At 47.5% G+C, this 25,590-nt stretch overlaps 8 protein-coding genes across 8 annotated transcripts; 6 read left to right on the top strand and 2 right to left on the bottom strand.

The window, feature by feature from the left end:
- Positions 1 to 318: 318 nt before the first annotated feature.
- Positions 319 to 1,435, top strand: LY89DRAFT_699838 (acid phosphatase/Vanadium-dependent haloperoxidase; the record flags this gene model as incomplete). The annotated part of the gene is made up of 5 exons (XM_018217084.1): positions 319 to 399; positions 452 to 508; positions 564 to 772; positions 822 to 1,166; positions 1,213 to 1,435. The coding sequence occupies 5 exons, from the start codon at positions 319 to 321 to the stop codon at positions 1,433 to 1,435; spliced, it is 915 nt and encodes a 304-aa protein (XP_018067021.1).
- A 458-nt stretch (positions 1,436 to 1,893) lies between these two features.
- Positions 1,894 to 5,216, top strand: LY89DRAFT_738434 (uncharacterized protein; the record flags this gene model as incomplete). The annotated part of the gene is made up of 3 exons (XM_018220371.1): positions 1,894 to 2,307; positions 2,353 to 2,406; positions 2,463 to 5,216. The coding sequence occupies 3 exons, from the start codon at positions 1,894 to 1,896 to the stop codon at positions 5,214 to 5,216; spliced, it is 3,222 nt and encodes a 1,073-aa protein (XP_018067020.1).
- A 443-nt stretch (positions 5,217 to 5,659) lies between these two features.
- LY89DRAFT_785969 (uncharacterized protein) lies at positions 5,660 to 12,490 on the top strand (the record flags this gene model as incomplete). Its single annotated transcript, XM_018222941.1, has 6 exons — positions 5,660 to 6,253; positions 6,318 to 6,905; positions 6,954 to 7,346; positions 7,395 to 8,603; positions 8,657 to 8,998; positions 9,554 to 12,490. 6 exons carry the CDS (start codon positions 5,660 to 5,662, stop codon positions 12,488 to 12,490), a joined length of 6,063 nt encoding a protein of 2,020 aa, XP_018067019.1.
- Positions 12,491 to 13,319: 829 nt separating this feature from the next.
- On the top strand, positions 13,320 to 16,945 carry LY89DRAFT_623876 (family 2 glycosyl hydrolase). The gene is made up of 5 exons (XM_018211035.1): positions 13,320 to 13,847; positions 13,904 to 14,210; positions 14,262 to 15,365; positions 15,411 to 15,711; positions 15,757 to 16,945. Exons 1-5 carry the CDS (start codon positions 13,414 to 13,416, stop codon positions 16,821 to 16,823), a joined length of 3,213 nt encoding a protein of 1,070 aa, XP_018067018.1. The 5' UTR covers positions 13,320 to 13,413; the 3' UTR covers positions 16,824 to 16,945.
- Positions 16,946 to 16,963: 18 nt separating this feature from the next.
- On the bottom strand, positions 16,964 to 18,099 carry LY89DRAFT_722216 (uncharacterized protein; the record flags this gene model as incomplete). The annotated part of the gene is made up of 4 exons (XM_018218715.1): positions 16,964 to 17,671; positions 17,718 to 17,761; positions 17,810 to 17,873; positions 17,968 to 18,099. The coding sequence occupies 4 exons, from the start codon at positions 18,097 to 18,099 to the stop codon at positions 16,964 to 16,966; spliced, it is 948 nt and encodes a 315-aa protein (XP_018067017.1).
- A 749-nt stretch (positions 18,100 to 18,848) lies between these two features.
- On the bottom strand, positions 18,849 to 22,124 carry LY89DRAFT_709746 (SPOC-domain-containing protein). The gene is made up of 3 exons (XM_018217780.1): positions 21,706 to 22,124; positions 21,019 to 21,617; positions 18,849 to 20,972 (listed from the first exon to the last, which is right to left on the bottom strand). The coding sequence occupies exons 1-3, from the start codon at positions 21,710 to 21,712 to the stop codon at positions 19,104 to 19,106; spliced, it is 2,475 nt and encodes an 824-aa protein (XP_018067016.1). The 5' UTR covers positions 21,713 to 22,124; the 3' UTR covers positions 18,849 to 19,103.
- A 153-nt stretch (positions 22,125 to 22,277) lies between these two features.
- On the top strand, positions 22,278 to 23,401 carry LY89DRAFT_653165 (uncharacterized protein). The gene has a single exon (XM_018212236.1). The coding sequence runs from the start codon at positions 22,355 to 22,357 to the stop codon at positions 23,177 to 23,179; it is 825 nt and encodes a 274-aa protein (XP_018067015.1). The 5' UTR covers positions 22,278 to 22,354; the 3' UTR covers positions 23,180 to 23,401.
- Positions 23,402 to 23,980: 579 nt separating this feature from the next.
- On the top strand, positions 23,981 to 25,134 carry LY89DRAFT_592935 (uncharacterized protein; the record flags this gene model as incomplete). The annotated part of the gene is made up of 3 exons (XM_018209722.1): positions 23,981 to 24,142; positions 24,196 to 24,565; positions 24,614 to 25,134. The coding sequence occupies 3 exons, from the start codon at positions 23,981 to 23,983 to the stop codon at positions 25,132 to 25,134; spliced, it is 1,053 nt and encodes a 350-aa protein (XP_018067014.1).
- Positions 25,135 to 25,590: the final 456 nt, after the last annotated feature.

Genomic DNA, 25,590 nt, shown 5'->3' with positions numbered 1-25,590 from the left:
TGGTGGAAAGCCTATTAAGACTGCATTATGGTAATTCAGGTGTATATAGTCTCAATTAACTGATTTCTGGCCCCCTTATAATTTTGGTGGGGATGGCCTGTGCGCCACGAATTCGGGCAATTACTGGTGGGAGAGCTCGGCTGATTATGTCAGCGAGGCTGAAGATTATATTCGTTGATCGAGTGCGGAGAAGCTGGTCGCGTGTCTCACCAACAAATATATTTACGATAAATTGTTTGATTCCTTCGAAGAACTTTGCAGCGCCGCTTGTCGGACATCTCTGTGATGTCAAAATTTCCCTAAGAAACCCCAACGACAATGCCTCGCAATGGAAGATCTCCAACTGGAGGTCTTGCTTCTCGAACAGGTTGGATAGGATCCGTTGCCAGGTTTTGGGAAGTATGTTTCCTCATCTAGTACAGCAGAAGACATACTGATGATCTCTCTACAGAAAACTTATGCCCCGGATTATGTAGGGCTGGCGCTGCTTCTATCAGCATATATCCTGGTAAGATACATTAAGTGGCAAATGACGATGCCGATTCTGATCAAGCCATTACCAGCTCGTCTTCTTTGTTGAACCTTTCCATCGAATGTTCTTCATCAACAATATCAATATACAATATCCGCATGCTGCGGTAGAGCGTGTTCCAGTTCCCTGGAATATTGCGTACGCTGGAGGCCTACCTTTCATATGCTTGGTCGTTTGGCTTTCCGCTTCAAAAGCTTCACTTCACAAATTCCATGTGACAATTCTAGGTTTCTTGATAAGGTCAGCAAGCTCTAGAGTCTTACTAAAATCCAGAACTAACGACCTTTAGCATCTTCCTGACACTGTTCATTACAGATACCATCAAGAACGCAGTGGGACGACCTCGACCGGACTTGATATCTCGGTGCAAGCCAGCAGCTGGAACCCCAAAGGACGTCCTTGTCACCATCGATATATGCACAGAATCGGAGCATCACATACTACATGATGGATGGAGAAGTTTCCCATCGGGACATTCCTCCTTTGCATTCAGCGGTCTCGGGTTCCTGGCCTTGTTCTTTGCTGGACAGATGCACGTCCTGCGCCCTAGAACAGATCTTTCAAAAGCGTTGCTGGCTATCGCCCCTTTACTGGGAGCTGCTATGATCGCTATTAGTCGCTGCGAAGATTATCGGTTTGTGCTATCATTACAGATCTCATCATTATGCTAATCGTGACAGACATGATGTTTATGACGTTACTTGCGGCTCCATCCTCGGAATGGGTATCGCATACTTCTCATATCGAAGATACTACCCACGATTGCGAACACAAAAATGTGACCAGCCATATCAGTCTCGCGAAGCGAGTTTCAATGAGGGGTTTGGGAAGATAAAGAATGATGAGGAGAACACCAGGTCTCCTAGAGACTTTGAACTGAGCGACGAAGAGGATGCACAATAACCAGGAGCAACGAGTATACAGATTGCATGTACATCTTCCTTGCGCAAATGCAATTTGTCTATGGCACCATGTTCACTCGTGTGTTCTAGCGGATCTGACAGTGTATGGTGGCGATGTTAGTCGAAGCTTTTTGCTTTGCCTTGTGGCCACTGCTGCACTCACTCCTCGAGCAAACAATCCTATGTACCATTTCTTTATACCCTTCTCTTTCGTGGAAATTCCGCTATCGGCTAACGTCTACTTAGATTGTCGTGCATTCGTCCAAGATTTCTTTGTTTCCGGCCCCTGTTGTCAACCAGAACCTCTTTGTCCTCGAGACATTTGCATCACCAACACCAATTAGTCGAGCTGTCCATTTCCGCTATCGATGTATTAACTTAAGCTTCAACACTTCAAGGCTCAAACCAAAATACAAAACGATTCTGGCACACTGTGGAGGCAGCCCAAGCGTCTGGATTATGGACGACGTCCGGCCACCATTGCCTCTAGCCCGACATGGTCCCGCTTGGATTCGCAACGAAGTGCGCAGGTGGTGGATAGAGAGTTCAACTCATGCAATAGTTTTGTGTTCTCTATTCATCCTGTTCATCGGCTATTTTCTAAGCACCTTTTCGCTCAAGCTCTTTTCTGGCATTTGCCATTACATCATTGAATATCTCCGCGCGGCATTGTGGGACCAAGTAGTACAAGAGTCATGCGGCGCAATCAAGCGCGAACTTACGCCTTTCTGGTCGTTGACATTTTCTGAATATATGCGATTGAACAGATGCCTGGGGAACGAAGCTGGATTTGACCGACAGGGCAAACTTCTGCAGGCTCCGCGAGACTTCGTATTGTATCTTTTGAGACCTTTTGGAGCATCCCTTATACCGGTAAGCCAGGAAAAGACGAGCAATCTCTAAGCTAACACATTACAGGTACTGATTATTGTTATATGCATATATTTCGTTGGCCCATGGGGTTTTCGACAAGTGAGTAGCCCCTTTTCACCATGCCACATACTAACACATACTAATATCTTAACTAGATTCAAGACACTCTCATTTACCTCATCACAACTCCATGGACTATAGCACTAATGACAGTCTCTGCCCCTATCATTCTGTACATCATGGGGTTCTTCACCACTTTCGCCGTTGTGGTATTTGTTATTGTCGCCGGATCCATTCTTCTCTTCGCAATTGAGCTATGGCCAGCTAATGATGCGGCCCAAGGCTTACGGACTGCAGTCGAGAACCCAGCATTCTCGTTTGTTACTTCTCTCTATAGTTATATAGCGGCACAATCTATATCTACATGGCAAGCCCTGCACGATACCCCGTGGATGCAGCATCGGGAGTGTGTACATGCTCCGTTATGCCAATGCCAAGAAAGGCTGGATCGCACCCTCGCCCAAGCCGTACATGAACAACAGAATCTTGCAAGCCGTAATCAACAACTGAGAGAATTGCTCACGGAATCCGAGTTTCGAGTTGAGGGCTTGCAGACCACCGTCAGAGATTTGCAAGTTGATCGGGATAATTACAAATACATGGCCGAACTTCCTCCAAGATCCAACACCACTCGCGCCTCTGGAGGTTTTCATCCCTGGGGCTGGGGTGTTGCTCCAACGAATCCTGATCTCACTGCTGCCCTAGACGACGCAAGATCCAGGATTGGAATCTTGTTAGGAGAAGCAGACAATGCAAAGGCTTTAAGGCTGAGGGAGCTAGCTGCTCACGAGGCTAGTGTCAACAAACTTCAGGCTCAAATCAACTATTCTCAAGGCGCCGGACATGACATGTCTCACGTTCAGGGAGAGCTGGAAAATGCGAAAGCCAGGGTTAGGACACTAGACCGTGGACTCAAAGAATTAACATTAACGGCATCGGCATTACGGATGGAACTCGCTAAAGAGAGGGAGAATCATTCGGAGAAGTGCCAGAACCCGGCGATCTGTCAAAGGCAGATACTCGAACTGAAGGTTGATTGTGAGAAATATCGACTCTATCAGCTCGAGAACGACCTCCTAGCTCGCGCATCAGCTCAGAAACTGCGTGGGCTGACTGCTAAGGATGTCGTCCACATCACCATCAGATCCTACTTGCATGAGATGACGGTGAAGTTCTTAGAATTTCAGGCACAGGGAACTCCAGGCCTTAACACTACCAATCTGCAAGTCGAGCTGATCCGAAAAGACTATGCGGAGCAGACTGCGATCAAAGAAAGACTCGAGCGTGAATTAGAAAGACTTGGAGGAGATGTAGTGGCTGTGCGTATGGGAAGAGACACGACTCGACCTCAAGATTGGAGAACAGAGACACTCACATATGAACAAAATCATTATCGAGTGTTCCCCATATACGAAGAGCTTACACAGACCGTGATCAACCTTCATGATTTACTTGTAGCATTCTTCCCGAACAAAGTCCCAGCTTGGCAACCTGAACCAGCACGGAATGATGCAACACAATGGCCAGTTGGTAGACCACCAGAATCGATGCAGCTGCTGCTACAATACAGCACTACGAATGCATCCATTAACCCAACTGCATTGCACGAAGAGGCTTTGACAGAAAAGCTGGTGGTGTTAGAATGCCAACGATGGTACAATAGAGGCGTTCAACTGCTTGCGACCTTCGTCAGGTGCTGTCAAGAAACTTCTTCTCAGCAACTAGTCACCAAGGAACAGGCTGAGTATCTTGAAGGAATATCAACGGGAGCGGACCGAGTTCTCAAGCGAGTTCTCCATGCTGTTCTCATGGCTATGGTAATGCTCAAGAGAGATAAGACCGAGAGACAGCCGAATGCACGAGAGAAAAAGCGATTCGAAATCTATACCGCGATGCAGCACTCAATTACCGCACTAACAAACTCAATCATTGAAAATCAGAAAATAGTTCCTCGTTGGTCTATTCTGCTTCCGGCCAAAAGTCAACCAATCACCCGAGCAGACGACCTTGCAACGGCTCTTGTCATCCAAGAGATGATTACTCTTGAAAGCCGGATCATTCAGCTGAAGCGGTTCATGATCGACTTTCAGCTGCCCGGAACTATACATGGCCCTATGCAGAGTCAGATTCAAGGAGACAATGGCCGGTATAGCAAGGAATACAATACACGTGTTGCAGCGATCACATTTGCAGAGCTCACAATGGCTCACTGGATGGTCTGGAAAGCTCAGAAACCGGAACAGGTATATGGCGACAACGGCATACCACTGCTTAACGAGAAAAAGGAACCAGTATTCCGACCGAGGCCATCGACTGATGTTCAATTGCTGCCCTTGAAATGGGAAGACTTTATGGTTGCCATCAAAATGAAGAATGCGGAGGTCAAAGAGCAGGATAAAGACAAATGGCCAGAGGACCAGAGCCCAATGCTTGTCATTGATCCTCAGCTAGGTCCAAGGATCAAATTTGTGCCCAACTCGGAGTTGAAGGACCAGAAAAGCAACAATGGCAAATCTGTCAAAGATAAGGCTGATAAGGGTGACAAGAAGGGCAACGAGAATCAGAACGATACTGGGAGCGATGCTGACAAGCAAAAGGCAAGGCAAGAGTTCGAAACGAACAGAACCAGGATTCTACAGCTTTCAAATCATATCCAAGACTGGGGCATCAAAGGCAGCATAGCATTACCGCAGATAAAACAGCTCGCCAAAAATGCAGCACTTCAGACAATCAAGGCCCAAATCCTTACACAGAATTCGGAATTGGCAATGCTGAGTACAATTATCACATCAAACAACCGTCAAGTACCCAAGTGGCCCAAGAATGGTGGACCGATGAAACCAAAGTGAAGCTGAGGTTTGTCTTTGGGGGTTGAGTATTCTAGCAATTTCACGAGTTATCGTGGCGCATGGCGTTGAAGACTATTTTGAAACCCTTTAAGTTGTAATGCATGCATATCCTTTATCTTGTACAAGACCTACTTTCCCTGAGTCCGTTTGCAAACTACTCGCCTTTGTGCTTAAATATTGTCAGGTTACTCATTCTTTATCCGGTAGTAAAGTGACATGTTCCCATCAATGACCAGAAAAACTTCCAACGACGTCTTTGTCTGTCGAAGTTTCATTCAGCCTTTATTCTAACCTACAATATCCCCAGCTTCAAATCACCGAAAACAATTTGATCTCTCTTCAATATTTTCTCGAGTTCCCCAGTAACACCAATCAAAGGTTACTGACGCACGAGATTCTGAAAAACGACGGCACTTTTTGCCAACAGATACAACGTTGAAGATATGAATTCACGTGTCCAAACCGTTATTGCCTTCTTCGGGCTCTTATGTTTTCTGGTTCTCTGGAATCAACGGTGGATAGGTGGTTGGTGGCATTACCGGAACGAGTACAATCTTGCAGTCCATGGAGCGAGCAGCATAGGTCCAGTGTGCTATCATACTCTGAGAGAAGAGAATATCTGGAACAGAGTGCTGTCCAATGGAGACTGGTACTTCGTAACGGACTGCCGAGGAAACAGAGATGGACACGAAGTTCTCGTACCTGGCCTGAACAACTCGACTCCACCTATCAAGGAATCGAGTACACCTGTCAAGGTGCCTACTACACACATTAAGGAATCTACACCTGTCAAGAAATCCACTAATCCTGTCAAGAAACCGACTGCACCGATCAACGAACCTATACCTATCAAGGAATCGACGGCACCTGTCAAAGATCATACAGATGTCGAGGAACATACAGATGTCGAGGAACCTGTAGCCACGGGGAATAATCCGACCGATTCCATAGATAGCGCAACTGCAGCCGCCAAGGAACCTGTAGATCTAGTGGATGATTCGACTTGGGTTGGAGACAACTCAAAAGATCCAGAAAATGTAAGTGATTCTTATCAGAGCTTAGAGCAGAATCAAGGATGAAAGCTGAACTTTGCAACTGTAGCCTCGCCCAGTCAACCCAGACAGCTTATGGACGCTGATTCATGACTCCACTCGTAAATTCGCTGCTTTTCTGGGGAGCTACCTAGAGCCAGCAGCCGTGCGAGCATGGTTTACTCGTACTCGTGTCTCTTTCTCAGAAGGGTTCTCTCGTATAATCTATGACAAAAAGATCTGGGGAACATCCACTATCGCTGAAACTTTCACGGAGTATACAACTGGGTCCAATTACAACGTAGAGTGGTTTTCACGGGCTGCTAACTGGCTTCAAAGCCGATCAATGCCAGACTGGTTTCCAACTACATTCCCAGGTCTTCCCATGAGTCAGATCTGGGCACTTGTGGTCTCAATCATATCTTTCCTGCTACAGCGCCTTGGTCAGTTGCAATCGTATGAGTACAGCATTTTCGCAGGACCCTGGTTCCCAGTCTGTATCGCTGAGTTGTTGCCTTCACTTTATGCTGAACTTCCCGCTGAGGTGCAAACTTTCATGCACACTGTATCAATCTCTCTTCTCTCTCCGGTTCCATATCTTGGAATCAGCCTTTTGGCTGCAATCATCCTTGCTCTCCTTTTGGTCGGCTACAGTTATGTGAGTGTCCTCCGTGCTTTAATAGTGAGCCCAATCTAACATACCCAGTTTGCTTCTCACGTTATCGACCAAGCCTTCTATGGTGGAGGGCATGCTCGAGATAACTTGCTCTGGAGAACGCTGCCCAACTTACTCCACTTCGGTCGCGTCAATTATGCGCTTGTCCAATGGACTTGGATAGGCCTCATTCAAGGAATAGTTACCAGCCTCATCATGGGATTCTGGGGAATATTCCAGGGTACAGTCTGGCTTGGAAGGCTCCCTTCTATCTGGACAATAAATCTATCGACTCAAATTTGGGCCGTGGTAGCTGTTGGTTACTGCGTATTCTTTTTCATCTTTGCGCCAGTCGCCCTTCTGGTCTCAAGATATCCGGTAACCCCAGTAAACATACTCACCGGATTCGCGATTCCTCCAGCATTAATAATATTGAGTCTGTTGGTGAGTGGCAACCCGCAGTATCTAACATCATTTGCTAATTGATTTTAGATCATTGGTGCAGTCACTCAAGTTGGCTTTGTAGTCATCTGTATTTTGTACTTTGCCACCATACAACTTCCGCGACTCGTGTATTACACTTGGCCGCACGTTCTTATTGATCTACCTACTCGTCCACAGCAACAGATCTACGCAGGTAGAGTCACGAGGGTCTCTATTTATGTAGCTGGTGCCTACATTGCTGTTATGGTGATTCAAGCCCTATCGAATCTTTCCATCACGGTCCCATTACCATTCTTCATCTCAATTACCGGATTTATCATCTATGTTGGCATCAGACGCCAATTTCATGGCCGATGCCTTGGATTTGTACCTATGTCATTGGTTCTAGGCATGGCAGCGACTATCAATGGAGCTTTGGAAGCCTTGACAATCGTTTGTTTCGTTCTTCTCAACGTCTTTGGTCACGTTCTTATCGCAGCATTTCTCTCGAGAACGTTTTCGACATCTTTAATGTTCTTTGAAGCAAGAAGGAGCACCAGCTCAGCCATTGTATACAGTTCTCTGGCATGGCTGGGGCATCATGCTTTGAGAAGGCTGCCTAACCTTGGTACGATAGTGGTGGCACAGCTTTATCGTCTTACTGGAACCTCCTTCTACTTAGCTTTGTTACCTGATAGGATCCCTGAGAAAATCGCAACAAAGGTTGAGACAGATGTCGTTCCTCTTCAGCGGAACGCGGCTCGAATCACGCCTCTGATAGTCTGGATTGTGTTGTTGAATCGAATTTTCTACTGGGGTGCAGCTTCGTCGTTCATAACAAAGCTGTTTCTGTCGTGGGTGGCATTCTTTGTCATCAAAGCAAAGGGGGAAACTCCAATTCATCCCGCGATTCCCAGTTTGAATCGATTGGCCACAAAGATGATCCGAACCTGGGGTACAGTATTACTACTCAGCGAGGCCGAAACCTTAACCGCAGTGTTTTATCTTGCTAAGAACATAGCTGTGGATCTCTTGACGGCATTCGAAAGCAATACCAGTTTCTTCTCCAATGCCACGATAATATTCAGGGGTATCTTAACAACTTTCCCCACTTTCGTATATTACTTGGCATTTGGATCTGCAATTCTGGCACTATACTTGGTCTCCAGTAGCTCGATATGGAAACGCGCTCTAGGATATAGTTCTCTTCTTGGAGCTATTGTGTTTTCGGACCAGACAGATTTTAAGCTTACCATCATAAACACAGTAGGGTCTGTTGTAAGTGCGCCCTATTTCCGGTTCAAGCTTAAAATTTAATTAACCGTCCACAGTTTATGGTCAATATTATAACATACTTCTATCCATACTTACTGCCCAACCGCCCAAGCGCTGGAACAGTCATACTCGGCCTCGTCATGGCATCTCTAGCAGTACAGGACAAGTTAGATACCGCTAGTGCTTTTTACCGTCGAGCTATCAATTTCATCACCAGGCTCCCGGGACTGGTAATCCAACATGTGACAGCTGCTCTCAAATTCTTCATTGGGGTCTATTGGTGGCCATCCGCTCTATCTGCAATTGCAATTGGACTCCCTATGATTTACGTGGGACTAGAGGTTGTTAGCACGACGTCTCTTTTAAGTCTTTTTCTTAATGGATTAGGGCTAACGTTGGTAAGTTGCCTCTTATTTTGGTAAGATTACTGTTTAACGAATCATAGGTATGCAATGGAGTAGCTAGTATACTCTATCATGTCATAAAGGATTGGAGAACACGAAGAACACAAGCGGCCTAGCCAGACAATGCTGGGCCTGGTACGTAAAACATTCCGCATTCCGCTCTACTACTAGGAACCATCTCGGCGGTAGAGCAGTCGATGCGGTATTGTCACTTATTGTAGATAAGATCCAAATCGACACCAAAGCAGAGACCCTTATTATTTCTGTGGTCTTGCTATCATGCGTGTTCTCTTCGTGGTTGAGTTCTCCATTGCGCTCGTTGTGGCTTTAGCTAGCATTATTTACTTTTACACGAGCTTGTCATGGTGGATATTGTTTCTGGCGTTTTTCGTCCTTGCTTCCATTGGTTTTTATCTTTATACGTTAGAAAGTTTTGGTGTATTGGTGGCTTGTTTTAGCGAGTTTTGGAGCCATTCCTTACAATTTTGTGGATGGCTTGTAAAGAGAATCTTGAGTTCACTTTTTGATGCGTGGTTAAATGTAGACCAGTGTTTTGATCCTGCGGAGGATGGGAATGTTAATGCGGAGGACAATTTAGAGGCCTTGCAAGAAAGAGCCCGCAATGCTGAGACCAGTTTGAGGGACGTGGAACAAAGACTTGAGGATTGTAGGGCAAACAGGGATGTAAACAGTACAGAGGAAAGTGCATCAGATTCTACGGTAGAAGAACAACTGTTGTCTGAAAATCAGAGTTTACGAGATGAAATACAAAGGTTGCGGGACCAATCAGACCAAAACGACCCTGAATCCTCGAATGAGGCCGATCCCACAGATAAGGCGGCTCTAAGGCGGATACGGCAGCGTCTAATCCATGCAATGAAAGAAATCAAGGAATTAAAGACCAAGGTTTCTCCCGATTCTGATAGAATGATCATAGACGAGACTACTGCCGCCGGAATGTTAGCGAAAGTTCGTCTTGCAGTAGGAAACTGTCTTGGCGAGATGTCTGAGGCAGTCCCTGAGAATGAACTCAGTATCCAAAAAGCGGTGGAGTTTATTTACGAAGTTCTTCGAGGAATCCCAACTTTAGGGGAGAACCTCATGAGAGAGGAGACCAAGATGCGGAGAAGCCAACTCGAGTTGGGAAAGTCCAGAGAAAGGGTTTTGCAACTGGAGAGTGTGCTCCGTACATTGAATATGGAAGCACGCCTGGCCTCCTTCAGGGTGAACTCGAAGCAGTCGGCGTCCCACTACGACGCCGCAGAGTATATCAGGGACACCGCTGACCTTCTGATCGGTCTTAAGAAGCAATGCCAGGACTCTTACTTGGCCTTGGAAGGAGTGGGGCTGCATCCTGACATCGGGCCATTGCAATTCATTCAGCAGTGTACATCAAGGATCAAGCACTTGAATGATAAAGTTGACCAAAACTTCAAGTTCAGAAACACTATACTAGAGAATCGAGAAGTGATGCTAGCCTATCTCCAAGATGAAAATATCAAACTGCAGACCGAGATGGAACGGCCGACCCCAGAGCTCGAGCAGACTCGAAACGAAATTAGAATTCTGAGGCTAACTTCAATGGATGCAGCTATGAGGCATGGCTCGAGAGCTAAACTGACAGTCGAAGAGTCTGAAACCAGACGCTCCAGGTATAATTTCATGGTCTTGGCATTTACAAAACTCATCGAGTTCGTAAAAGCTATTCCTAAGCAGTACCCAAAAAGTATACTTCCTCAGTGGATAGAACGACAGGTTGTCCCCGAAACTTGTGAAAAAGACTCTCTAGTAGTGGGGCTGGAAGACATTCAAGAGCTTCGACTCAGATCCATTGAACTCCTTCTTTATGTTCAAGACAAGGATTGGCCGGGCTCGCGGCCAAATTGGATACCTTCTGGCGAGGCCAAGGAAGTTGATGATCATGGAAGACTTCTGCAGGAAATCTCGAAACAAGTTTCTGCTGCCCTTGTGGAAGCAGAAGTCGAGATGTCCGGGGCTGGTTATGAAGATCCAAAAACTCAACCTGCTGGGAGTAATGGGACGACAGCATCGCGGATGAGAGACCGGAGAAAGAAATTTGCTATTAGAGAGTCTTTGAAGTCTCGGACATCTAGGTCTTATCACATGAAGCCTTCACCTTCAGGGTTTATTCCTCCGGTCTCACGGGATCCGAGACCATATGGTGGTGTCTCGGCGGACTTTGGATTTACCAACCCTCATGAATTTTGGTCTACGTCCTTTTTGGATTTTCACCACCATCAACCGAAGTCCTCTTATTTCACAACGGTTGAGGACGATGATGATCTTTCCGACGAAGTAGACATTGCCATTGGCAGAAAGTGGAGAGTTGTTCCAGCTGCCATCAGCTACTACGATCGCATGGTCGCTCTTCATGTTTGTCTCAAAACAAACAATATCTCAATTTCCGACTGGAAATTACCTAGCCGAGGGACCATTGATAAGATTCGACCTCAAGCAGCAATATTCACTGATAAAGATATTATCCTCTCTCAGATTGACTTTATGAAAGAAAGGATTGTTCCTCTAGAAGTCATTTGGGAAGAAAATGAAGGGGTGCTTGGGAAATTGGAACGACCAATTTGGGAGCTTGAGACAGGAGACACTGATCTATCTTCTCGTGAAGAAATCAAGAGAGTTTCCCAGGAATGGCAAGACAATCCAGACGCGCAGCTACGCTACGTCCATATGAAATGGCTGCATGCAAGAATGAGCGATCAACTTACTCCGCCTCCAAAACGGGATCTACCTTCTTCCGAGGATGTTGATAAAGTCAGACCAGACAAAACACCATATTCCCCGGGCGACGTAGTACTCTCTCAAATCACGTTCCTGATAGTCGAGATTACATACTTAGAAGATCTGTGGCAACTTAACACGGGAATCCTTGGGGCATTGCCACGATCTGCATGGCAAGACGCGGATCAAGTTCTGGACCCGATTTCGAGTATAAGTAAAAACAAGCAATTGATCAAGCGCTGTCAAGAGCAGGAAGTAAAGATCCGGGGGCTAGAGCTGCTCTTGACGATCGATGGCATTGCAGGTTGGGCTGCCGCAGATCCACTCGATGCCTCCATATCTCCAATGTCAAGGACTTCCGAACTGGAAGCAAAGCTTCAGTCTTTAATTGCATTGAATTCCGATCGACAAGCGTTGCTTAATTCCAGCAGTGGAGGATCAAAAGCAGACACTCCGGTGGAGGAATGGAATAAAGCAAATGAAGATCCGTTGCAAAGAGGTATAATGTCGCGGTCAGAGCTTGTACTGCGTCGTCCAGTACTAGCAGGGTACATTGAACGTGTCAGTCGAGAGATTGTTGATAAAAATGCTTCGGCAGGTGCCGAAATAAACGAACATCGTAGAGTGTACTTGGTTGGGTATTTGGAACAGATAGAGAAGTTGAGAAAGATGGGCCCTAGCGAAAAAAAGGACGATGATGCGGGGTCGAATGATTCCGAGGAGCTTTGAAAAGAGACGAGGCCTAGTATTGGATGTACTGTACAATAGAATTCTGAGATTTGGCGTTTGGAGTCCATGTATTAACTCGTAGAGAGCAATTCCTTCAATCCGTCTGTGTGAAACAAACCATCCAGGTGAAAGAATTTTACCGCTCGTCGATATGCCTCCTCATTTCCCTGGTACTTGACTACGTCGCCTTAGTCTTGCTAATAAAACCTGGAGCTGGCAAGCTCAAGACCTCGATGCGAATACTTCGTCACCGGGGTATCAGTTGTAAAAACAGGGGTCAGTTCTTTTGAGTAGACTTTACCTAAGGAAGTAACGATTCACCGATTTATCAGATCTTATTGGAGAATTTCCCCCTGCCATCGAAGAAGTCTCTCGAAGGCTTGGCACAACTGATACGCCGGAGACCAAAGTACTTTTAAGTGGGGTTTCGTATCGGGGGCAGAAGGTCATAAGCTATCACTGCGCTGAGGGACCAGCCGAACGGCGTTGATAGAACTACTGTACATCTTGGCCAGTTCAGGATGCGGCGAGGGCCATTGAAAAGAATGTCTTGTCTTCAGGGTAGCAAAGCTCCCGGGGATAACAGGGCAAGCGGAGGGTGGATCGCGTGATGATTTGATGAAAGGTCGTCCTGTCTGGACTCTTCATGAGTGATGTTTATTGCTCATGAGCTGCAGAAACAGGCAGTTTAAGAGTTGAGAATTTGAGGCGCATGCACGGCACTACTGTAAATCCCGGATGACCCTGAAGTGTCCATGCACATGATGCACTCTCAGCGCCAAATCCAAGCGCCGCCTGCATCGCATCCTCACACTCCACTCCACTCTAACCACAACCCCACCTTCTTCCCCGAACATCCCCGCTGGCCGGAGAATCAACAACGAACATCACCGACTATAATACCTCCTCCTATATATGACACCATGGCTGAGCATCTTCAAGAGGACGGTGCCAGTGAGACTTCATCAATAGACTCGAACGGCTTTGTTCATTTGCGTTTTCCGGACACAGATATCCCCTCCCATCCAGCGAACTCAAAATCGAGCAACGTCAGCATGACCGAGACGCACACTTTTCCCAAGGAGCTGCCAGACTGGAGTAACTTGGAAGTCTTGCACAGAAACACCCTCCCACCAAGAGCGTCCTTCTTCCTGTACAACACGTATGAAGATGCGCTGACACGTGATATATCCAAGTCGAAAAGTCTCTCTTTGTCCGGGACATGGAAGTTCAGTCTTGCGAAGAGTCCTTTCGATGTTCCCCTCGACTTCTACAATCCCGAATATAATACTGCAGAATGGGGGAAGATGGAAGTTCCTGGTATGTGGCAATTGCAAGGCTATGGCAAGGGTCCACAGTGAGATTACCCCGCGATGTTGCTCTCGTGGTTCTGGGTGGTCCTGACATTCTCAGCTACACCAATATGATTTATCCATTCCCGATCGACCCTCCTCATGTACCGTATGATCAGAATGAGACCGGGTGTTATACTCGAACTTTTGAAGTCCCGGAATCGTTCAAGGACCAGCAGTTGAGATTGAGGTTCGAGGGTGTTGATTCTTCGTTCCATGTTTGGGTGAATGGAAAGGAAGTGGGCTACTCTCAAGGATCTCGCAATCCATCTGAGTTTGACATATCTTCCTTTGTCAAAGAGAAAGGAGAAAACACTCTGGCAGTGCAAGTGTATCAATTTTGTGACGGCAGCTACATTGAAGATCAGGTAGATCATCTTTATTCCAGACTTCTGCAATCACACACTAACAGAACGTAGGATCAGTGGTGGCTGAGTGGTATCTTCCGCGATGTCAACCTGCTTGCGTTTCCCAAGATTCATTTCCAAGACTTTCACGTACAAACTCACTTGGATTCCAAGTACGAAGACGCAACTCTATCAGTTGAAGTAGAGCTGAACACCCCGTCGCTTGTCAGCCTTGTGCTTCTTGATGCAGCTGGCGAAGTTGTAGCCAAGAACATGCAAATCGCGGTCCCCAGCATCACATTCAAGGTCCCCATAAAAGCGCCCAACAAGTGGACAGCGGAGACTCCGTACTTATACAAGCTGGTTTTGACAACTTCGAGCTGCGCTGTTCACCAACGGGTTGGTTTCCGAGTTTCCGAGCTAAAGAACGGCATCTTTCTAGTCAATGGCAAGCCAGTCAAGTTCCGTGGAGTCAATCGTCATGAGCATCATCCGGATCACGGACGAGCAGTACCATACGAGTTTCTTCGCAGAGATCTCCTGCTCATGAAGACGCACAACATTAATGCTATCAGAACTTCTCATCAATTGAATGACCCGCGACTATACGATTTGGCTGATGAGCTTGGACTCTGGATCATGGATGAATGCGATTTGGAATGCCACGGCTTTGGTGAGGTGGATGAGATTTCGATACCTGAAGAATTCCGTGAACTTCCAGATATCGAGAAGGCAGAGAAGAGATCAAGAAATCCAAATCGATGGGCTTCAGATAACCCTGCTTGGAAAGAGGCATATCTCGACAGAGCAAGGCAAGCGGTCTACCGAGATAAAAACCACCCTTGTGTGATTATATGGTCCTTGGGCAACGAATCTTTCTACGGCCGGAACCACCAAGCCATGTACGACCTGATTCATGCTTACGATCCTACAAGATTGATCCACTACGAGGCTGATTACTATGCAAAGACTGTCGATATTTTCAGTAGAATGTACTCATCTGTCGATGAGATCACAGCATTTGCGACACAAACTGAGACATGGGAGAAGCCGCTGGTAATGTGTGAGTATGTTCATGCCATGGGTAATGGTCCTGGAAACATCAGAGAATATATCGAAACATTCTACAAGTACCCTAGGCTCATGGGTGGATTCGTTTGGGAGTGGGCGAATCATGTGAGTGAATTGCTTCCTCGGAAAGCTCATAGCTGACAAGCGTAGGGACTCCGAACCAAGACAGCTGATGGAATAGAGTACTACGGATATGGTGGAGATTTTGGAGATGAGCCGAATGACGATCATTTCGTCTTGGACGGGGTCCTATTCTCAGACCATTCTCCAAACCCTGGCCTCATTGAGTACAGAAAGGCCATTGAGCCTATCCAGGTTTTAAGCGGTACCAAAGACAAGGTCAAAATCATCAGTCGATATGATCATACAACATTGGATCATCTCAAGTGTACTTGGAGTTTAGTAGGTGATAGCTTCAAGAAGGCTGGGAATGAGGTCAAAATACCATCAGGTTGGTAGCCTTGGAGACTCTTTGAAATCTGCTGACAGCATACAGGCGTCCAACCAAACCAGATCGTTGATCTAGAGATCGAGGGACTTCCGGATCTCACAGCTGATGAGACCTACCTTGAACTAAGCTTTACACTCCGCGAAGATACGAATTGGGCAAAATCCGGTCATGAAGTGGCTTTCGGTCAAGTACTTCTCGTTCCTACACCAGCAATGTCCACCATCAAATCATTACGCTCGCCTACGGCCCCAACTTATAAGCAACTCACTCCTCAGCTTCTTTCCATTGGTAGCTCTAGTGGAGTGCAGTGGCAGTTCAACATCGTCCATGGCACTTTAACATCATGGAAACGTCCCTCTGGCGAGGAGCTAATCCATACCCCTCCGGTGGTCGATTTCTATCGGGCAATAACGGACAACGATGGCCCTAAATTTGGCAAAATCTGGACAGCAACTTTCCTTCATCAGACAAAATGTCACGTGAGATCAGTGTCCTGGTCAAACACACCTGACAGCGTAGTAGTCGTTGTGAACACACGAATCGCTCCCCCTGTCTTGGAGTGGAGTGTTGATTCTATCTTCACGTATACCTTCACCTCAAAGCATGTCAGTTTGAAGATCAAAGGTGTGCCTCAAGGTGTAAATCTTCCACACACATTTGCCCGGATTGGTTTGACGATGAGCTTGAATGATATCGAATCCGCCACTTGGTTTGGACGAGGACCAGGAGAGTCATACCGAGATAAGAAGCTCTCGCAACGAATTGGGACATACAACTTGCCCATAGACGAGCTCTACACGAGTTACGAATTTCCACAGGAATCGGGGAACAGGACGGATACGAGATGGGTCCATTTCAAAGGCAATCACGGAGGCCTGAAAGCATACTTTGGGCTCTTGCAAGAGGCTAGTTTCTCCGCGCTGCATTATTCGACTGCCGATTTGGACGAGGCTCAGCATCCGTATGATTTGATCAGCAAGAAGAAGAAAGAGACAGTCGTGAGATTGGACTGGGCGCATCATGGAATCGGAACAGGAAGTTGTGGACCAGCGACCTTACCTGAATACTCTTTGGAAAGTAAAGAGTTTGAGTATGAAGTGCTGCTTGAATAAGTATCGTAGCTTTAATGTCAAAGGTTATTCAATTATTTTCCGCGACGTCTAAAACCTTTCCAAAAGCTTCGTCTTCAGCTTTTCCGAATTACACATTGCATTAATCTAGCCCGATAAAATCCCATTAATGTACGACCTCCTTAGTATGCACGACCCATCCTCAATGTCTCAAGGCTATCCTTGTTTCTCAGCCTAACCTCAATGTCCGTCTCAACGCGAATCTCATTGTCCCTCCTTTCTCTGGTGTCAGGCACCTCCGGAAATTCCATTCCCTCCCAAGGCAGAACCTCGTCAAGGTAGTCAAGGTTCCTCGAAATTCTTGACGGCTGGTAAGGCTGACGTTGAACACGGTTTGGGGAGACCGAGCTACCTGGGCTTGAAGGTATAAAGAGACGTGTGCGCAGCGGTGGTTGAAGACGTTTCTCGCCAGAGTTCTTAGATATTGCTCGAGCTTGAGACGGCGGTAACCTCTCCTCTGCAGTGATATCAGGAGAAGTTGCTCTGGAGAAAGAATCTGGTGTCAAAGCTCCAGTCCTGGCGTCAATAATCCTAGGTACAGGAGATGAATCATTTGCTTCATGCGAAAATATTGGATTTGAGGCTACAGGTGCTGACCTGCCGACTGTTTTGGGCGCCAGCGAATCCTTGCCACCTATCATCTTCTGAGAAGCACTGTTCCCATCATGGAGTTCTCGCACTTGATTTGCTGCTATTCTTCTAGGTCTTAAAATGAGACATGATATTGCGAGTGTGAGGAAGCTAGAGACCAAGACGCTTCCAATAATAATGAGAGCTGTTTGGGCTGGTGTGAGCAAGACGAAGTCTTTCTGCGCGGTCGGCCCAGGAGTCTGCGGAGTGGTTAGGCAAAGCTGTCTCGTTCAAGGAAACACTTACTGATTGGTTATCGGGAGCTGAAATAGCCGTTGTTGAGGCAGAAGCTATTGTTTGTCAGTCAGTGAAAAACAATCAGACTTGGAGAGATCAACCTGAAGCTGCAGCAGACTGAGCAGAAAGAACAGCACTAGAAGCAGAAGCCTTTCTTTTCATCAGCTATACATTCTTCTCTAGTGAATTATCACAAACATGTCTCAAACAAGCCGAGATATGTAATTACTAGTTCACGATCGAGTTTATTAGCACGTACCATCAAACTATCTATTGCAACACTTGCCGAACTCGCGGCATTCAATGCACTTTTTGTGACAGCAGCAATAGACTGTGATGCCAAAGCAGATGCTTGTTCCACTGCGGCAGAAGCGGAAATGGACGCTTCCATGATTGCTTGAGCAGCTGTTGCTTGGGCGTGTTGAATTGATCGAGAGGCAGCGACAGTCGCAGCATTAATGGCAGCTTGGGCACTGTTGGAACAATCGCCTGCATTTTGTCTGATGTTGATGAACCGGGCACGAGTGATTGAGGCTTGAGGCGCGGAGGAACTGGTGGAATGTTGACATGGAGTCTGCGTCTGGAGGCATGAGGGGCTCGACATGGCGTGGTAATAATTGAAGCTAGAAAGATGGAACGCAGAATTCAGTCATCGTAGTAGAACAGCATGGACTCGAGTATATGGGCCTGGGAAATATTCTTGGTGTTATGCATAAAGTAACAGTGGGCATTGATTGATTCTTGGTCGTGAACATGAACAATTCCATCTCCTTCAGATGAAATTCCATGATAGCATACGCACCATATTATTGGAGGAGGAAGGAACAAAGCAGCATAGTCGACGTGTTTGTCACGCAGGGTGTTTGGTATTCTTCTCGGAGCAAGAAAAGCAATTCTCGCGAGTGACTTTCCTTCGAGGGCAGACATGCGACTGGTTATCCGTGACGACGCAGGTCCCTCTTGAAGTCTGAAAACAGGACCTCTTCACACACCCCGAGGTAATTGACGCCACCTAGGTATAAACCTTTCACTGGAGAGTGAAGAGATCTCACGAAAGTAGATCAGTGAGGCGAGATTAATGGTGTTCTAGAGACCACGAGATCGCATAGGATAGAACTGAGGGGCAAGAACTGAAAGATTCGACGCTTTATTTTTGCATTCATCGTGATATGTACAAGGAGGTAAAGCAACAGAAGAGATCAATGATCCTAACTATCCAGTTCTGGTCATGACCTCGTGATGGTATCGTAAAAACCTGCATGCGCATCCATCCCCTACCGATTGAAAGAAAGAAATTTGATGAATGATGCTTCCATTGAAGCGCCTCGAAGTGAAAAGAAGATTAAATCAAACAGTCATAATGTACACATACCCTGTATCTAGTCACCTAAGCTCTCAATTGCTCTGCTGCGACTGGCTGTACTGCGACATCCGAACCTCGAGAACCTGACTCAGGTGTTGCAGATCAACCCGCGCCTTATCGTCTTCCTCCAAGATACCTCGAATAATTTGCCACTCGACCTCTCTCATTTGGAATGCCTGGGGCATGAGAAATGCGACAGTTGGAGCTTCAGCGAATGTGCCAAGGATCTTCAATGCATTGGTCTCGCCCTCTCGTTGAGCATGGGCTCGCTCTTGCTCTTGTTGGTATCGTCTTTGGGTGTCATCTGAGGGAAACTGTTGCTGAGGAATCGGAGGGGTGGGAAAGGTGCCCTGGCCTTGAGGTGCAATAGGAGACATTGCAGGACCAGCACCACCAATGGACATTTGACGCTGGGGATGGGCCTTGACGGTAGGAGAGTGCACATCACTAGTGCCATCAAAACTTCGTCCTAAATCAGGTCCTTCATTGCGAATGACCAAAGCGATGACAATCATAGGCTCAGAACGGTCTTCAGCGATCTTGTGTCCTTCGAGGTTGACGATGAAATCTGGCAGATTAGCTGGCGATGGTGGCACTGGAACGAGGTATGTATCTCGAATGTTTCCGATGCCTTTGTTGGCGAGAACACCATACCGATTCTTGCTCTGGAAGTAATCGTATAACTCTTGAAATCCTTGTGCGGCGTCATCTCCTGCCGGGGTGACATTGACCACAACAACGTCGGTAGGTGGGCTGTATCTGAGGCTGCAGAGGTATTCGTTTGCCTTCTCACGATCAATTCGACCTGCAACCTTGAGCTCCTTCTGAAGGACATCAGCCCAAGCCAAAGTCCGACTGATGTCTACACCGGCCACATGTTTGGCATCGGCAGGGAACTTGGCGATAGAGTCCATGACGACAGTTCCACGCCAGACGATGTCAGGATCGGATTTATATTCGGCAGGGGAGTAAGGTTCAGATTCGTTACCATCATCCTCCAACATCCTATCAATTTCTGGGTCGTTACCAGGGCCATTGGCTGGGGGTGCATTGCTGATAGATTGTGTTCGAGTATGATGTGCGCTGACAGGTGACTGGGACGGAACGTTCGAAAAGACCTTGTTGATGTCAAAGTCAGCTTGTCCAGAAGGCTTCCTCATCGGTAGACCAGTTTTCGTCTCGATATTGAGAGGATGCTTTGGAACGACGTGACCTCGAATGTCATCCTGAGACCGATAAGAGTTGATGTCAGGAAGCTCGACCTGTGTTCCGGGAGAGTTCTCTCGTGATCTGGCCGCCATATCCGCATTCGGGTCTAGCATGCTGCGTCTTCGAGAAGTAGACATCGTATTATCGTTTGCAACCGCAAAATTGTCACCCTCGATGACCTCTTCTCCCTTGTGTGTTCTGCGTACTCTAGGACCATCGTCGGAGACCATGATCGATTGCTTATCTGCTCGTGCCTTCATCTCTGCAGTTTCTCGCTTCAACTCCTTGCTAGCCATATCGTCTGTGGTCATTGTAGCCAGGTCATGTGGGGATAGGGTCCTGGTCAAGAGACCATTGCACAGCTCCTGGTTATGCTTGAGGTTGTTGAAGATGGCTCGAGACTGCTTACTATACGATCCTTTGTCAGGGTGAGTTGCGTGAATGGCATCTTCGACCTCAATGGCTAGGCGCTCCGCCTTCGCCTCAATGGTATCATTTTCTCTCAAGACATAGATTCCATTCTTCACAGCGATGGGCAGAGCGTGTGCCAATCCTTTGTTGACCAGCGTCGCTCCTGCTTGCCGAGCTGACTCGAGGTCAAGGATCTTAACCGTCAAACCAGTGATGGGTGAATCTTGTCTTGGAGTTGTGTGTGCAGCAGAGACTTTGCGGGACTTGGTAGGTGGGAGCTCCTGACATGGGTTAGTTTGGGTCTACAAGCGAATAATTATCACATACCTTTGCAGACTCTTTGTCCTGAGAATCGCCCCTGTTCTTACGCTTGGTACTAGAGCCCTTTGCCACCTCTTTCTTCTCCTTCTTTGCCTCTGCAGGCACTGGGGTCGAGGGAGATTTGGCCTTGCCGTTGGTTGTATGGCTGACTTCGGATTTCGGATCGCTGGGTCTCTTGCCCTTCTTTCCCTTTCCCTTCTTCTTCTCCTTCTCCTCATCTGCCTTCATCTTCTCGTACGTCTTACGGCGCTGCTCCCAAATCTTGACTCCATTCGCCACCGCGTCTAACAATTCCTTGTGGAATTCTGGATCGCATTCTTCGCACAGGTAGTTCTTCGGAATGTCTTCATCATATGTAGGCAAGCCCACGCAGACATTGTGTTGCCATACGTTGCAGTTGTCACAAGCAATCCATGGATCTTCGTCCCCATCCGGACTCTCCAGAGCTCCGCAGACACATCGAATAATCTCAGCTTCCTCTTCCTTCTCGACCTTCTTCGCCTTCTTTGTAGATTTCTTCTTCGGTTCAGGTGTAGCTTGATCGAGCACATCGTGACTCTTGGTGTGTTGACCTTTGGTGGCTCGCACCGATCTTCGAGGTTCATCTGTGATATGTTAGCTCTGCATTCCAATGGCGACGTGCGATCGAACCTTGCGGTCCTTCGCGTCTCGCGGGGATCTTCTCATACTTACCGGCCATGTTGGGTGACGGGCTCAAGGGCGATTCACAGATCGTGTTGTTGTGGAGCTTTACAAGGGTGGATGTTTTGTCGAGATGATTTCAAATAGAATTCGCGTGGTTTTACGCGCTCACGGGGCTCTACAAGACAAGCTATGATGTGATGATGCGGACAATGATAAAGAGAAGAGAGTGAAGCTATCCAGCGACCAAGGAGATCTCCTTGTAATGCCCAAACAGCGTGGTAGTCGCGCTCAACTCTGCCCCCGCCCGGGATCGCGTGCTGTGTTGATTCGGAGCGACTGGTCGATTGCAGGTATTCGCAGCTGGGGATCTGGTGTCGCGTACTGGGCGCGACGAGGATGAAGAAGTGTATCACCAACAGCAGAGGTTGTGGATGGATGCCGACGAGATGATGGAGTTGTTGAAGTTGACGATCCAAGCAGCGACGACGAGGCGAGAAAGAGCTTAGAAAGCCTCCAAAATTTTGGTCTTGCGGGCGTTCCTATGATTGGTGCTTATCCGCGCTAGTACAGAAGCGGAAATGGAAGCTGCCGTTGAGCTCGAAATTATCATCAGCTCTGATCAACATTTGGGCAGAGAGCGCAAGAACATTTTCTTCACTCGTCTAATCTTACAGCCATTATTCTTCTACCTCAAACAATGGCTGACGTCCGATCAATGCTCAAGAATGAGCGAGCTGCTCGGAGAATTCAACATAAACATGCCAGCTACTCGACCACCGGCACCCTCCTGTGCACCGTCTGTCACCTACAGCTGAAGAGCGAATCACTATGGGAGGGTCATCTACGATCTGCGGGACATATTATGCGACTCCAGAAGCTACAGGAAGAACCTCAAGCTACTTCTCAGCCTCCCTCGAAGAAGCGAAAAGCCAGTGACGATGAGGATGAAGGAACACTCCACAAGCGTAGCAAGCCTACCAATGGAATTCCTGAAGGTTTCTTTGATCTGGGACAAGGGGAGAGATCGCCTGTGATACCTCATGGTGCTGAAATGCAGATTCCATCGCGACCTGCCACCCCTTCCAAACCCGTCGAACTTCCAATACCCCCGAAATCAGAACCCCAGATTGACGAGGATGAATGGGCTGCTTTCGAGAACGAAATTGCAACGGCCGAGGCACAAATGCAAGCGGACAACGATGCAGTCATCTCAGCACCTGCCGTCTCTGCTGCAGATTTGGCGAAGAAGTCTGCCGAGGAGGAATATGCTACGAAGAAAGAGAGACAGGAGGCAGAGGTTCAGGGCGAGAAGGAGGATGCTGCTAGGAAAATGGAAGATGAACTGGAAGCGATGGAGGGATTTGAAGCACGGGTCAAGAGGTTAAGAGAGAAGAGGGAAGCTTTGAGGAAGAAAGAGGTGGTCAACCCTACAGTCGTCACGGCAGTGCCCGTGGAGATACCGGACGAGGAAGACGACGACGAAGACTACGAGGATGAGTGGGACAATTTCAGGATGAAGTGATACCAGGAGTACGTGTTCTATGTATTTGTTGCGCAGGATATACCCAAGGAATGATTATCAAGGCTCTACACTGCAGTGGTAGCCAATACTGATCTGAAGAGTCAATCTGGTGTACGCCAGGGGGGGGTGCATTGATGATTTCCAGCCATCAATTTGTCTTTACAAAAATCGATTGGACGGCTGTTTGATCGAGTGGCAAGCGTATCTCCGTATTGAGTGGACAACAAGATCCACAGCTTAGTCCCCATTTCAAGCCCTCTTTCATGTTGACCTATTTCTGGCTAATAGGTGAAGACCTTCAGGCCTCTCGTCGTTATGAGTTAAGGGCGTTCAGCTCAGCAGACGTCGCGCGGAAATCACAGACTCTGCATGTAGTACTCGTATTGCTCCAATTTCCACCTCCTAATCCAAGCACTTCTAAATACGGTGCAATACTTCTCATAATACTTTCAAACCAGGGCTGAGGAACCGGGTTCCCGGAATAGAGCCCCCCGTTGCTGAAGAGCCCGGATTTCTCATTGAGCTTTGACCGCCCTCCTGCATGCCATCCATTCTTGATCCAATCACAGAATAGGATACCTTCGAGAGCCCCCTTTCTTGGTGCGATGTGAGACTGGAAGCGAGGAAGTCATATTCCGGGTCCCGCAGCTTCAGAAACAGATCACGTCCGAGTAATCTTCTGGTGATGATCGCCACCATGATACAAGAAGGTTGCGCCAGCACGTTGTCTGTGAAATGCTGGGACATCGATGCTAATGTAGTACTCCATACTTTCTACCTTCTTCAAAGGATATACCCAGCATGTCTTTGGAGCCGCCGGACACCAACGTAGCTCCAAAGTACGTTATCTCTTGCGCAGTTTTAGCTGCTGTTGCTTTTGGTCTTTGCGCTGCACGCATCTATACCCGTGCTTTCCCTGTATCTCGGCTTGGCATAGATGATTATCTGATTGGGATAGCAGAGGTAAGTGAGGAGGGCATTTTGAATCACGTCGACGATGCTAAGTTGTCTAATAGATCTTGTCTCTTGCTGGGTATTGTGCTGCCGCTGCAGCAGCTGGCCATGGCTGGGGACACTTGAGTATCTATGTCTCCGCTCACAACCAAATGATTGCATACAAATGTCTATTTATCCTTCAGCTTCTTTGGATTATCGCCCTGCCGTTGGTCCGAATCTCCATTGCATTATCTCTCCTTCGATTCAGCAATGCTAGGTCATGGAGATGGACGTTGTGGGCTTTAATCTCCGTACAGGTGGTGATTACTACTGGCTGGCTTGTCGTATTATTCTTTAGCTGTCGCCCATTACGTTCAAACTGGGAAACTGTAGCAGATGTGGTCTGTTGGGACAGAAAGTACACAATTGTCTATGGATGGGTTTCTGCAGGTACGTGGTTCCTCGAAATATTCATCACATTGGACTCACGCTACAAAGCACTCCTTGTTCTCATAGACCTCACCCTCGCCCTTATGCCTATCAAGCTTATTCGAACACTAAATCGCCCATTTCGAGAGAAAGTCCTCGTGTCATGTCTCATGATGACTGGTCTCCTTGCCACAATCATCGCTTGCATCAAGATGACCACATTCAAAATCGTCGACCTAGGCGATCCCCTTCAAGCCACCGTCGAAGGCTCCTTGTGGGCCAAATTGGAGGAACTTGTAGGCATCATTGCTGCTTGTCTGCCATGCTTGAAGTCTCCTGCGGAGAGGCTCCTCCGTCGACTCGGGATCCTCTCCGATCGATATCTGCCAAATATACCAAGACCGAGCTTTGTGGTCTCCTTCAGCGGACCAATGTTTCCTCTGACCCCTGTTAGGGAAGAGATGAATCGTGATATCGAAGCCAGCGATTCGAATCTAGTTGGATCTCAAGCTACACGGTGGAAAAGTGGAACTTCAACTTCAGCCAGAACATTAACAGCGAATACCGAGCCGCATGAGAACAAGGCCTGATCTCTACTTGAAATGGAGTTGCATAGGTCTAGGTTGGGCGGCGTTAGGCAATGGAAAACTGGTTGGCAGAACCGATAGGATGTCCTCTCATGTCCACAGAAGATCAGTATTCCTTCCAGTGAACGCGATGATCCTGGAGAATGACTGTCATGTTCGAAATCTCTCGTCGAAATTACACAGAACACGAAAAAAGTCAGTTCGTGTAATCTGCCTTGCTTCATGGTCCTGCGATGCATTATTCGTATGCTCAGCGCACGCTCAGGACTGCCACAAGTCGTCCTGTTCCAAATATCTTTGTGACGACACTATCTAGCTTACCATGGATAGTTTGCGATGGTGGCAGCCGGAAAACTTTTGACAGCTGTCATTGTGGAAGTCTAACCTGAGTTAGGGAAAGCCGTCCAAGCGGCACCCGACGGAAACCACGGCTGCCACACACTTCATGGAGCCGCAACC

Source organism: Mollisia scopiformis (genome assembly GCF_001500285.1).
Source record: "Mollisia scopiformis unplaced genomic scaffold LY89scaffold_21, whole genome shotgun sequence".
Taxonomy (NCBI): Eukaryota; Fungi; Ascomycota; class Leotiomycetes; order Helotiales; family Mollisiaceae; genus Mollisia; species Mollisia scopiformis.
This window is presented reverse-complemented; position numbering and strand designations above follow the sequence as displayed.

Bases quoted from the DNA above. Each gene is read 5' to 3' on its own strand.
- LY89DRAFT_623876 (XM_018211035.1), top strand. From the start codon at position 13,414: ATGGCTGAGCATCTTCAAGAGGACGGTGCCAGTGAGACTTCATCAATA. The intron at 13,848-13,903 runs GTGAGATTACCC...TGACATTCTCAG, and splicing joins GGCTATGGCAAGGGTCCACA to CTACACCAATATGATTTATC. The intron at 15,712-15,756 runs GTTGGTAGCCTT...GACAGCATACAG, and splicing joins TGAGGTCAAAATACCATCAG to GCGTCCAACCAAACCAGATC.
- LY89DRAFT_709746 (XM_018217780.1), bottom strand. The intron at 20,973-21,018 runs GTATGTGATAAT...AACCCATGTCAG, and splicing joins AGGACAAAGAGTCTGCAAAG to GAGCTCCCACCTACCAAGTC.
- LY89DRAFT_653165 (XM_018212236.1), top strand. From the start codon at position 22,355: ATGGCTGACGTCCGATCAATGCTCAAGAATGAGCGAGCTGCTCGGAGA.